Genomic DNA, 14,189 nt, shown 5'->3' with positions numbered 1-14,189 from the left:
TATTCTGTATCAAACGGATTCAAATACATATGAAGGAATCAACATTAGCCACGGTGGCTAATCCCTGATTACTATGTTATTATCCACATAATCTTCCAGAAGGTTTAAATGAAGTGACTAATGGCTGAAAATACACCATTTACTCATAAGACTTTTATCTAAACATTTATTTAGCTAAACTAAAGCTAACAAATAACTAGAATCACAGATAGTTATACTAATGTTTATGGGGAACTGGATGCCAATTCTTTTAATAGGCAAATCAAATTCTCAGAGAATTAATCAACTTTTCGATCTACCTGACACAAAATATTGGATGTGAACACAAATACACCCCGCCCCCCCACACACACAGAGCATTATATGATACTGTGTCTGCAGGCACCCCCAATTCAGATGTAAGACTTTTTAATACAACTTCCAATGTAATTTAATACCAAATTTGCAGTGAGGATGTACAAAAATGAAATCCGTTTGAATAAATCGTAAATAAATATTATGTTTAAACACTGTCATTGAGGAACAGATGCTTCCAGATTAATTTTGAAGAGAGACATAAGAACACTTAATAATAAGTGGACAAGAAATTGACACAAAATCTGACAGAAAAAATATATCTAGTTAACTTGGGCACTTTCTACAAAAAATTCTTGCTAGTGAGAGCAGAGTTAATTACTTCCCTGTAATGTTCATATGTAGCTAGCTAGATAAAGCTGGAGCTAATAAACTGATTTCTGAGAGGACTGCAGACCATATACAAAAATATGTAGAAAGTTACACATTTATAAATCGAGTGAAACATTTTGAGATGAACAGTGTCAGATGAATCAGTCTGACTAGAATTTCCTGTGGAGATCCAATAGCGGTTGCTAGTCACCTGGACTTAGTTTTGGTAACATTGATTAGCTAGCTAGTGTGGTTCCTAGATTTTTCCCACATTCTAATAAATTTATGAAGTACACTTTAAATAGAAAATAAACATGGAGACTCAAAAATTAATGGAAAAGAATAGCTGGTCCAGTATTTATTACATTACATACAAATGTGGCATAGTCCAGAGAATATCTAACAATCACACACAACATCTCCATCGCTATGTTCAAACATACATTATTCAATATATGCACCAACCATCACTGAACATACATGCACAAAGAACACCAACCATCAGAGGATATACACACACAGAGCACCACCCATCACTATACAAACATAAACTCAAAGAGGACAATTTAGAATATCCAATCAACCTAACTTCTGTGTTTATGGACTGTGAGAGGAAACCAGAGATCCTGAAGGAAACCTGCACAGATAAGGACTGGAACCCAAGACCCTAGTGCTGAGAGAAACTTCACTGAGGGAGGGACTCAACCCCAAGACCCTAATGCTGATGGGTAAATGAACTGAACACCAAGCCACCATACTGCCTGCCTAACAGCATAACAATAACAACATAACAATATAACAATAATAAATATGATAATAATAATAATAATAATTCTTCTTCTCTTCTTCTTCTCCTCCTTATTATTATTATTATTATTATTATTATTATTATTATTATTATTTCTTTATTTTTTACTACTAGTTGTGTAAACCTGATCATGCAGTAAAACGTAACTCTTTGTGGCCACAGTGTGTTCATTTAATGAAATGCAGCTAGTTTCACCAGAAATGTTTTGTCTGGATCTATAACTTTGTTCCGCAGTACCTTATTTTAACTCTGTTAATGTTGCACTACAAGGCAGTTTTGTAATTTCTTTAAAGAAGAGGAGAATCACATTTGATAAATTGTGCACCATAATGGTTCCATTTAAGAATAAATTAACAGAAACTCACCTGAGAATCTCCAGTTTACAGTGTGAACTCTTCAGTCCAGCACAGAGCTGCTCCACTCCTGAATTCTGCAGGTCATTATTATTCATCTCCAGCTCGCTCAATGTATTTTCTGTTTGTAGAACTGTTGTGAGAGATTTGCAAGACCCTTCAGTGAGATTACAGCCAGATAGTCTGCAAAGAAATACATAGAGTACAAAATGCAGTTCAATCAGAGGATCTACAGACAACACAAAATGAGTTTATGATAATGAAAAGATATTACTAATTGTGTGTGTGTGTGTGTGTGTATGTGTGCGTATGCACAAAATATGAGACACAGGTCATGAACGAAGTCCATGTATTTCTCTTCAAATAGAATGGTGCCACTTGATGGAAGAGCTATTATGATGGTAGCATCACCTGTGTGATGCCATTTCCTGTTTTTGAAATTCCTTCACATGAATAACAGTTTAGGCATTCCAATCTTTACTATTGTCCTATTGTTTATTCATTTTCTGTAACTGCATACAATTCTGATATCAACAATGTCTACAAGTCACAGGAGACTACTCGACCATTCAAAACTTGCTGATGCAGACAACTAACCAAAGCTAAGTGTCTACTAGCTATCAAGTATTTGTATTTCACCATGACTTCAGTCATTTGTTGCTTGTGTTGAGTGCAGCATGTTTAGATTAATCATTACTGATAAATGTATCTATGAGAAGTACAGATTAATCATTAGTGAATTATCTACACTTCTCACAGTTACATTTATCATTAATCATTAGTGATAAACATCACAGGAGACTCTCAGCTTCAGTATGTAAACTACAGAGCTCTGGTTATACAAAAATAAGGTAATAAAATGTGTTGGGGTAAAGGCCAATCGTTATTCTGTATTTTCATGAGGTGATCTGTGATATAATTATAATAGGCTTTAAAGCTCTCTGTAGCAGGTGCAGAGAGGTGCAAGACTGTGTGAAAACATGAATAATGTTTCTGGGGTATCTTAAGGTCAGAGACCTTTTGGGACTCTAAGTGCAGAACTGAGGTTCTGATACAGGCTTCTGTACAAGTCTAAGGCAGATTACTCTGAACTGTTCCTGTGAGAAATAACTTCATTAGTGTTGAAAAAGATCTGTTTTTAAAAGACTTGAAAGCCTCTTTGAGAGTTGTGTGGCTAAGCAAGGTTCATTATCTTACCACAAGGGCAGAGTGATACTGACCTACCACATCATTTAGCAGATGTTTGGTGGTGTGAGTTGAGATCATCTTTGTTTAAAAAAAATCTTCCAATGGGATACAATGGTGTCAAGTTTAACTTGCATAATGATGAATCTCAATTTGCATATATTGAATAATGTATGTTTGAACATAGTGGTGGAGATGTATGTAAAGAAGGTGGGGTGATTACATAATCACTTCTGAAAACTGTATAAAAATATGTGTTGTGTGTGACTGTTAGACATATTCTGGACTATGCCTCGTTTGTAACATTGAGCTCAGAATAAAGATGGGACCGGCTATTCTCTTCAAACGCACCCACACCGTCAGCAGTAGGGTTATCAGCACCAGCTGATAGATGGCCCAGAGCTGCGTTGTTCTGTGAGCAGGGTCTGAATCCACACATGTGCACCGTTATAGGTAAGCAGAAGTCGTGTTTGAAACATTCTGCATAGGTGGTATTAAGACCTTGTCCACAGAGTTTTGTGGTAGGTCTTGGGCGTCTTAAAAGTGCAGGAAGTGAATGGATACGCAGACAGATCTGTTTAAACGTGATTAATATCATCTAATTATAAAATGCATACACGCAAAATATATTAATGAGGTTTTAGTAATAAATACAATAAAGTAACGGATGGAGGTACAGTATATAAAACCGGTGACAGTTACAGTAGTAGAGAGTGTACATATTACAGACACATTAAAATAGTAGCAGTAGGAGAAGGTGGGATTAAAGTATTACAGGATAAGAATATAAACAATGTGAGTGGCGATTAATAGAATTTTGGAATAGTGTAAATTTTCATTTTACTCAAATAAGTTATGGTTAAGTCAACATATTAATAATTGATGGAATTCAGCGAAGCAAATTAGAAAATAATCATATGGATAGCGATTTGTTAAGTGAGACGCAGGGAGCACGAACACATTTTTGACTTGAGAAAATATATAGAAACTCTGCAGGTGTGGAGTGTTGGCAGTGGCTAGAGTCAATAAATCTTAAATTGTATCAGCTGACTATTTTAATTTAGATGAAGCTGAGGCTGCATTTCCTCATCTTAGCTTAAGGGAGAGAGTAAGGAGGATGTGGAAAAGAATCTGTTGGCTGAAGTGCTTAATTTATTGTTGTCTAGCCAAGTGCCTGGAAGAGCAACAGTTGGATTGGAGCACTTACTGTGGAAACCGTTTGAACCACTAACATTGATTATGGGAAGCAACGAAAAGGGTTAAAGATTTTTGCAATGACAGACATGAGGAACAGATGATTATGGCCTTCAGTAGGTCAGAAACTCTACCACATATTCTGTGTACTGTCTCTCTGTTACTGCTGCTCTGCTGTGTGTTGTCTCTCTGTTACTGCTGCTCTGCTGTGTCCTGTCTCTCTGTTACTGCTGCTCTGTTGTGTGCTGTGTCCTGTCTCACTGTTCCTGCTGCTCTGTTGTGTGTTGTCTCTCTGTTACTGCTGGTCTGCTGTGTGCTGTGTACTGTCTCTCTGTTACTGCTGCTCTGCTGTGTGCTGTGTACTGTCTCTCTGTTACTGCTGCTCTGCTGTGTTCAATGTTATGCTTGGGTCATTTGGTATGTTTGGTTCGTGTTGTTCATTGCCTTATCTTTTGCAATCTTGGTTAGTCTGGTTCTTTACATTGATAATTCTCTACCTGGTTAGTGTTTCTTTATGCTTTATCTAATAATAATTCTTCTGTACTTCAGCAATTCCTCACCTCATTTCAGGCTAAACTTTACTACTACATGGTGTTTAGACTAATAAATAGACTTGTACTTGGTGAAATAAATTCAAAATTTTTACCACTGGTGTGTTGTTTGCAGTGTTTTTTGTTTTCACTTTACGCTACATGTGCTGCTAGGCTGTTACTAGAGTTTATTTGTCTGATACATTTAATTTTTTCACAATGAAGTACTCCAGTCACCTGTCTTATCTCACCTGTCCGATCTCACCTGTCCCATCTCACCTGTCCCATCTCACCTGTCCCATCTCACCTGTCTCATAAATTCTTTGATCTCATAACCTACAGTACATTTAAGTACATGCTCAGTTTCTTGTTCCACTCTAGTGTGGTGACTTCAACACACACAGTGTTGTTCCCTCATCTATGTTCCCTGAAAAAGGAAAGCTGAAAAAGAAGCAGCAGCCAGTTTACACACAGCTACTCTATCAGAACCACAGACCCCTGGGTTACTGCACTGGGTGCAGGGGAAGGGGAGGAGGTTAAGACAGGACAGAGCACCACCCATCACTGGACATACATACATACATACATACATACAGAGCACCACCCATCACTGGACATACATACACACACAGAGCACCAACCATCCCTGGACATACATACATACATACACACACACACAGAGCACCAACCATCACTGGACATACACACACACATACATACATACATACATACATACATACATACATACATACATACACACACACACAGAGCACCAACCATCACTGGACATACATACATACATACACACAGAGCACCAACCATCACTGGACATACATACACACATACATACATACATACATACATACATACATACATACATACATACATACACACACACAGAGCACCAACCATCACTGGACATACATACATACATACACACAGAGCACCAACCATCACTGGACATACATACATACATACACACAGAGCACCAACCATCACTGGACATACATACACACACAGAGCACCAACCATCACTGGACATACATACATACACACAGAGCACCAACCATCACTGGACATACATACATACATACACAGAGCACTAACCATCACTGGACATACATACATACACACAGAGCACCAACCATCACTGGACATACATACATACATACACAGAGCACTAACCATCACTGGACATACATACATACATACAGAGCACCAACCATCACAGGACATACATACACACACACGCAGAGCACCAACCATCACTGGACATACACACACACATACATACATACATACATACATACATACATAGATACATACATACATACACACACACACAGAGCACCAACCATCACTGGACATACACACACACATACATACATACATACATACATACATACATACATACATACATACACACACACACAGAGCACCAACCATCACTGGACATACATACACACATACATACATACATACATACATACATACATACATACATACACACACACAGAGCACCAACCATCACTGGACATACATACATACATACACACAGAGCACCAACCATCACTGGACATACATACATACATACACACAGAGCACCAACCATCACTGGACATACATACACACACAGAGCACCAACCATCACTGGACATACATACATACACACAGAGCACCAACCATCACTGGACAGACATACATACATACATACACAGAGCACTAACCATCACTGGACATACATACATACATACAGAGCACCAACCATCACTGGACATACATACACACACAGAGCACCAACCATCACTGGACATACATACACACACACAGAGCACCAACCATCATTGGACATACACACACATAGAGCACCAACCATCACTGGACATACATACACACATACATACATACAGAGCACCAACCATCACTGGACATACATACACACACACAGAGCACCAACCATCATTGGACATACACACACATAGAGCACCAACCATCACTGGACATACATACATACATACATACATACATACATACAGAGCACCAACCATCACTGGACATGCATACATACATACAGAACACTAACCATCACTGGACATACATGCACATAGAGCACCAACCATAGCTGGACATATACACACACACAGAGCACCAACCATCACTAGACATACATACACACACACACACACACAGAGTGCCAACCATCACTAGACATACATACACACAGAGCACCAACCATAGCTGGACATACATGCACATAGAGCACCAACCATCACTAGACATACATAGATACATACAGAGCACCAACCATCACTAGACATACATGCTCACAGAGCACCAACCATAGCTGGACACACACACACACACACACACACACACACACACACACACACACACACACACACACACACACAATGTATATATATTCTCTGTCTCTGTTAAAAAAAATACAGAGCTCCTTGCTGAACACTCCTGTGTCTTGACTCAGTGTGGCTTTCTGAGTGTTTGCCAGAGAAACCAGTGGGACTTTTGAATTACAGAATGACAGTCATGTGTTGCATTCCAACTGGTAAGAAGACACTGCAGTCATTTTGGAATGCACTGGTCTGCTCTTAAGATAAAGGCTTGTCTGTTCTTTAATGTTGTGGCTGTCAGAAAAGCCATTCCCCAAAGTTCACCATTCAAAATATACTTACAGTACAACCTTTTACCACTGGAAATGAAAATTATTGTTCAGTTTGCTCTGACTGAGAAATACATTCACATAATTTGATTAGTTACAGAAGGAGCATCAGTAATAAAAACCTTTAACAATTAAAATTATTAATCCAAAAGATACTTACAGAGCTTGCCTGGTATTTTTCAACACTGGAAGTAATTCCCTCAGTCCTTTATCAGATGGCCTGAATTTCTTCAGCTCAAATTTCTCTTGAATCTCCTCTGACATCAGCAGCACAAACACCAGAGCTGAACACTGTGCAGATGAGAGTGTCTGTGTTGAGAGGTCCCCTGAGTTCAGGAAGGTCTGTATTTCACTTATCAGAGAGATGTCTTTCAGTTCACTCAAGCAGTGGAATAGATTGAAAGTCTTTTCAAAGGATTTTGTTCTCTTGATGGTTTTCTTGATGTAGTTCACAGTCTCCTCTAAACTCTCTTCTTTGATGTCCAGTTCTGGGTGTAGACTTTTCAGGAGCTTCTGATTGGACTCCAGTGAGAGACCGAGGAGGAAACGGAGGAAAAGGTCCAGGTGTCCATTTTCACTCCTCATGGCCTTACCTACTGCTGTCTTGAGCAGATCACACAGTCTGTGTTTTAACTTCCATTTCATTTTCTCCATTGGGGTTTTAAGGAGTGGGTTGTCTTCATCCCTGAATGTTAGGAACACAAATACAGCAGCAAGAAACTCCTGGAAGCTTAAATGCACAAAGCTGTAGATCTTCCCCTCCTGTTTAAAAATTTGTGTACAAATTCCAGAGTACACTGAAGCCTCACAGACATCGATACCACATTCTTCCAGATCTTTCTCATAGAACAGAAGTTGTCCTTTTTGCAGCTGAAGAAAGGCTAACTTTCCAAGCTTCACAATATCAAGCACCTCTGCTCTTTTTGTCTCAGATGAAACTGCATCGTTAGTGCTTTGCTTTGTGTTGTATTTCTTAGTCTTTTGATCTGTGAAAAACAGCAGGAAATGTAGGTACATTTCTGTCAGAGTTGTTGGAGCATTTTTCATGTCTGTACCATCCTTCAGCATTTTCTGAAACACGGTGGCTGAGATCCTGCAGACGACAGGTATGTGACACAAGATATGAAGGCTTCTTGCAGTCTTAATGTGTGATATAATTCTGCTGGCTTGATCTTCATCTCTGATTCTCTTCCTGAAGTACTCCTCCTTCTGTGGGTCATTGAATCCACGGATTTCTGTAACAGGGTTAAAGTATTGGTCATTTATCTTACTGACTGCTGCAGGTCGTGAAGTGATCCAGAGGAGAGCAGAAGGAAGCAGTTCTCCATTTATGAGGTTGGTTATTAGTTTATCAAGAGTAGTCTTTTCATTCACATTAGATACCTTCTTCTGATGAAGATCTAGAAGAATTCTACTTTCATCCAATCCATCCAGTATGAAAAGCAGCCTATGTTTTTCATTTAATATCTCCTTTTCTTCTCCAGAACAGAGCTCTTTATGGAAGTAAAGAAGTAGTTCTGAGAGGCTGTACATTTCATCCTTGATCAAGTTCAGCTCTCGAAATGGGAGGTACATGATGAAATCTATGTCCTGGTTGCACTTCTCTTCAGCCCAGTCAAGAATGAACTTGTACACAGAGACTGTTTTTCCCACTCCAGCTATTCCCAATGTCAGGACTTTAGTACCTTGCTTCTTTTCAGTAGACTGAACTTTGAACAGGTCACTGAGTGTGATTGGTGTTTCTTCTGTTTTGGGGTAAAAGTCCTCCACCTGTCTCACTTCATGCTTTGTGTTCACTCCTCCTGTGCATCCTTTGATCATGTAAACTTCAGTGTAAGTGTCTTTTATAGGCACACGATCACATTCTAGTGGAGCCTCCTCATACAACTTCTCAAATTTTTCCTTATATTTTATTTTCATTCTCCTACTACTGAGATCACTTTTTCTTCCACCTGTTAAAAAGTGGGAAGAAAAAGTTGTGATTCATATAAAGTGTGAATAAGGAAAGTGCCTGTTTAGTGTAGTTTCAAAATGTTAACTTTATATCATGTTCTCTCTGAAGTTTGTTTATCACTGTAGAGTAGAATAACTATCAGTAGTAGTAACAAATAAGGAGACATCAAAAAGACTCCAAATGAGAGTCAAAGATTTGATTATTGTTATGAGATGGAACATTCTGTAATGGCTCAGTGAGTCCTTAACTGAATCAAGCTGGATCGTAGTTCTTACTTTCTGCAGCTTTGCTTTGCCTTCTCTCTTTGGTCAGTGCTACCTCCATTAGTTTATAACCACGGAGTGTGTGCAGGGCTTTACTTGTGCACTAACTGTCTTATGTATGCTGGGCTGTAACAGGTTATATATGTCTACCAGTGTTCAGTGTGTTAATGAAGAGGTACTGAAACACTAAGGGAGAGGTGATGTGTCTACCAGTGCTCAGTGTGTTAATTAAGAGGTACTGAAACACTAAGGTAGAGGTGGCGTGTCTACCAGTGCTCAGTGTGTTAATGAAGAGGTACTGAAACACTAAGGGAGAGGTGACGTGTCTACCAGTGCTCAGTGTGTTAATTAAGAGGTACTGAAACACTAAGGTAGAGGTGACGTGTCTACCAGTGCTCAGTGTGTTAATTAAGAGGTACTGAAACACTAAGGGAGAGGTGACGTGTCTACCAGTGCTCAGTGTGTTAATGAAGAGGTGCTGAAACACTCAGGGAGAGGTGACGTGTCTACCAGTGCTCAGTGTGTTAATGAAGAGGTGCTGAAACACTAAGGGAGAGGTGTTGGGTCTACCAGTGCTCAGTGTGTTAATGAAGAGGTACTGAAACACTAAGGGAGAGGTGACGTGTCTACCAGTGCTCAGTGTGTTAATTAAGAGGTACTGAAACACTAAGGTAGAGGTGGCGTGTCTACCAGTGCTCAGTGTGTTAATTAAGAGGTACTGAAACACTAAGGGAGAGGTGACGTGTCTACCAGTGCTCAGTGTGTTAATGAAGAGGTGCTGAAACACTCAGGGAGAGGTGATGTGTCTACCAGTGCTCAGTGTGTTAATGAAGAGGTGCTGAAACACTCAGGGAGAGGTGATGTGTCTACCAGTGCTCAGTGTGTTAATGAAGAGGTGCTAAAACACTCAGGGAGAGGTGACGTGTCTAGCAGTGTTTAGTGTGTTAATGAAGAGGTACTGAAACACTAAGGGAGAGGTGACGTGTCTACCAGTGCTCAGTGTGTTAATTAAGAGGTACTGAAACACTAAGGTAGAGGTGGCGTGTCTACCAGTGCTCAGTGTGTTAATTAAGAGGTACTGAAACACTAAGGGAGAGGTGACGTGTCTACCAGTGCTCAGTGTGTTAATGAAGAGGTGCTGAAACACTCAGGGAGAGGTGATGTGTCTACCAGTGCTCAGTGTGTTAATGAAGAGGTGCTGAAACACTCAGGGAGAGGTGATGTGTCTACCAGTGCTCAGTGTGTTAATGAAGAGGTGCTAAAACACTCAGGGAGAGGTGACGTGTCTAGCAGTGTTTAGTGTGTTAATGAAGAGGTACTGAAACACTAAGGGAGAGGTGACGTGTCTACCAGTGCTCAGTGTGTTAATGAAGAGGTGCTGAAACACTAAGGGAGAGGTGACATGCCTACCAGTGCTCAGTGTGTTAATGAAGAGGTGCTGAAACACTAAGGGAGAGGTGATGTGTCTACCAGTGCTCAGTGTGTTAATGAAGAGGTACTGAAACACTAAGGTAGAGGTGACGTGTCTACCAGTGCTCAGTGTGTTAATGAAGAGGTGCTGAAACACTCAGGGAGAGGTGACGTGTCTACCAGTGCTCAGTGTGTTAATGAAGAGGTGCTTAAACACTCAGGGAGAGGTGACGGGTCTACCAGTGCTCAGTGTGTTAATGAAGAGGTGCTGAAACACTAAGGTAGAGGTGGCGTGTCTACCAGTGCTCAGTGTGTTAATGAAGAGGTGCTGAAACACTAAGGTAGAGGTGGCGTGTCTACCAGTGCTCAGTGTGTTAATGAAGAGGTGCTGAAACACTAAGGGAGAGGTGACGTGTCTACCAGTGCTCAGTGTGTTAATAAAGAGGTATTTTGTTCTTCATTGTTTGTATTGTTTCTGCTGTGCTGGATGTCAACTAGAGAAGGACTCCCCCCATTATTTGGTTTGTCTCCCCTGAATGAGATTTGTTATGAAAAGAGCATAAATGAACATGATGCGTTTAGGCTGGGGAGAGATTTCTCACTACTATTGTGCTTTAACCTTCACAGTTCTGGTATGTAATAGAATTATTAAAAAAAATAGTTTGTGCCGCCTTCAATAAAGATTTAAGTAGCTAGATCTAGGAAACTCCAATTCTTTTAGACTATGTGATTATATTAACAGGTGTAACAACATTGAAGCTGTGCAATAATTTTGAGATTTAATTATTACCTGAACTATAATGTTGTGCAGTATCTGAGGGACTGTTTAATAACTGCAGGCTGACAGAAGTGTATGTAATGTATGTGACATGTGTATGTGAATGATGACAGTAGTGTATGTGGTGTGTGTATGTGAATGATGATAGTAGTGTATGTGATCTATATGAATGATGACAGTAGTGTATGTGATGTGAGTATGTGAATGATGACAGTAGTGTATGTGACATATGTATGTGAATGACGACAGTAGTGTATGTGGTGTGTGTTTGTGAATGATGATAGTAGTGTATGTGATGTATATGAATGACGACAGTAGTGTATGTGATGTGAGTATGTGAATGATGATAGTAGTGTATGTGATGTGTGTATGTGAATGATGACAGTAGTGTATGTGATGTATGTATGTGAATGACGACAGTAGTGTATGTGATGTGAGTATGTGAATGATGACATTAGTGTATGTGACGTATGTATGTGAATGACGACAGTAGTGTATGTGATGTGAGTATGTGAATGACGACAGTAGTGTATGTGATGTATGTATGTGAATGACGACAGTAGTGTATGTGATGTATGTATGTGAATGATGACAGTAGTGTATGTGATGTGTGTATGTGAATGATGGCAGTAGTGTATGTGATGTATGTATGTGAATGATGACAGTAGTGTATGTGATGTGAGTATGTGAATGATGGCAGTAGTGTATGTGACGTATGTATGTGAATGATGACAGTAGTGTATGTGACGTATGTATGTGAATGACGACAGTAGTGTATGTGATGTATGTATGTGAATGATGACAGTAGTGTATGTGATGTGAGTATGTGAATGATGACAGTAGTGTATGTGATGTGTGTATGTGAATGATGGCAGTAGTGTATGTGACGTATGTATGTGAATGACGACAGTAGTGTATGTGATGTGAGTATGTGAATGATGACAGTAGTGTATGTGATGTGAGTATATGAATGATGGCAGTAGTATATGTGATATTCATGTTGTTTAAAGTTGTAATATAATCTCATGCCTAAAGGTGTGACTGGGTTGAATTTACCTGCTGGAGTTTTAGCAGTCGACAATTCAAATTTGTCTCCACCTGTGAGAGAAGACATCAGAGTAAAGAGCAGAACATATAAAACACAAAACCTACTTTATTAACTGTGAGTCCTATGTGCATTTTTTGGTTGTGACTGCTATGTTTGAAAAGACACTGCACATTTGTTATTATGCATTTTGTAAGTTATACAGTCTGTGCCAAACACATTGTTTATCATTATTGGACTACATTTGTAATTTGCTCATGTTTAAACTGAGACTGACACTTTTCTCATTGTTGCTAATGAACATTTCTTATTCAAAACATATTGTTTGCAATGTTTGTTTATTAATATACCAAATTATTTTGAATTTTGTCTCATTCTACTTTGTAAATTAACTAAGCATTGTTTTCCTCTTCATTCTTTATCTATTGAGTTCACTAACAAAATAAAACCAAATGCTATGAGCATATAAAATCCTGAAATAGTGAGTTTAAAAATTGAACATGATTTCACCTGCTTTATTTTCACTGTGTTTGATTCTCAGGGTCTCAGCCAGTTGGTTGTGGTTCATCCTCTTCAGGATGATCAGTGTGATCTCCACAGCTCCATTTGGGCCATATTTCTGCACCATCTTGTCCACAGTGTCAGGTCTGTTAGATTTCTCCAGCTGAGACTTTGGGATACACAGGAAACCATCCACTCCATTTTTCAGATGCCACTGGAATAACTTCAGGTCTTCTGTCTCCAGGTCATTTAAAGTGAAGAGAAGCTTTTCTTTGTCCATCCTGCAATGTGAAGAAGGGCAACAGTCTGGTTTACTGAAGGTTCACAAACATTTTATGTTCACAGTGCAGGGATGTAGAGAAAGGTGAATGTGAGTGTGTTGGGTGAAGAGTGCTGTGTGAGTGACAGAGAGGAGTGAATGAGAGTGTGTTGGGTGAAGTGTGCTGTGTGAGTGACAGAGAGGAGTGAATGTGAGTGTGTTGGGTGAAGTGTGCTGTGTGAGTGACAGAGAGGAGTGAATGTGATTGTGTTGGGAGAAGTGTTGTGTGATTGATGGAGAGAGGAGTGAATGTGAGTGTGTTGGGTGAAGTGTGCTGTGTGAGTGATGTAGAGAGGAGTGAATGTGAGTGTGTTGGGTGAAGTGTGCTGTGTGAGGGATGTGGAGAGGAGTGAATGTGAGTGTGTTGGGTGAAGTGTGCTGTGTGAGTGACAGAGAGGAGTGAATGTGTGTTGGGTGAAGTGTGCTGTGTGAGTGACAGAGAGGAGTGAATGTGTGTTGGGTGAAGTGTGCTGTGTGAGTGATGTGGAGAGGACTGAGTAAAG

The 14,189-nt window shown here is 39.6% G+C and overlaps 1 protein-coding gene across 1 annotated transcript in view; it reads right to left on the bottom strand.

Moving 5' to 3' along the window:
• LOC145659443 (NACHT, LRR and PYD domains-containing protein 3-like) overlaps positions 1-13,647 on the bottom strand; it is a 48,708-nt gene extending 35,061 nt beyond the window's left edge. Inside the window, exons 1-4 of the mRNA XM_081722124.1 lie at positions 13,377-13,647; positions 12,878-12,919; positions 7,577-9,368; positions 1,840-2,010 (exon numbers count right to left, since the gene is read on the bottom strand). Coding sequence (XP_081578250.1) covers positions 1,840-2,010; positions 7,577-9,368; positions 12,878-12,919; positions 13,377-13,647 — 2,276 coding nt within the window. The remainder of the gene's footprint in view (positions 1-1,839; positions 2,011-7,576; positions 9,369-12,877; positions 12,920-13,376) is intronic.
• Positions 13,648-14,189: the final 542 nt, after the last annotated feature.

The sequence above is a fragment of the Electrophorus electricus genome, chromosome 1, assembly GCF_041902795.1.
Source record: "Electrophorus electricus isolate QZ-2024a chromosome 1, ASM4190279v1, whole genome shotgun sequence".
Taxonomy (NCBI): domain Eukaryota; kingdom Metazoa; phylum Chordata; class Actinopteri; order Gymnotiformes; family Gymnotidae; genus Electrophorus; species Electrophorus electricus.
This window is presented reverse-complemented; position numbering and strand designations above follow the sequence as displayed.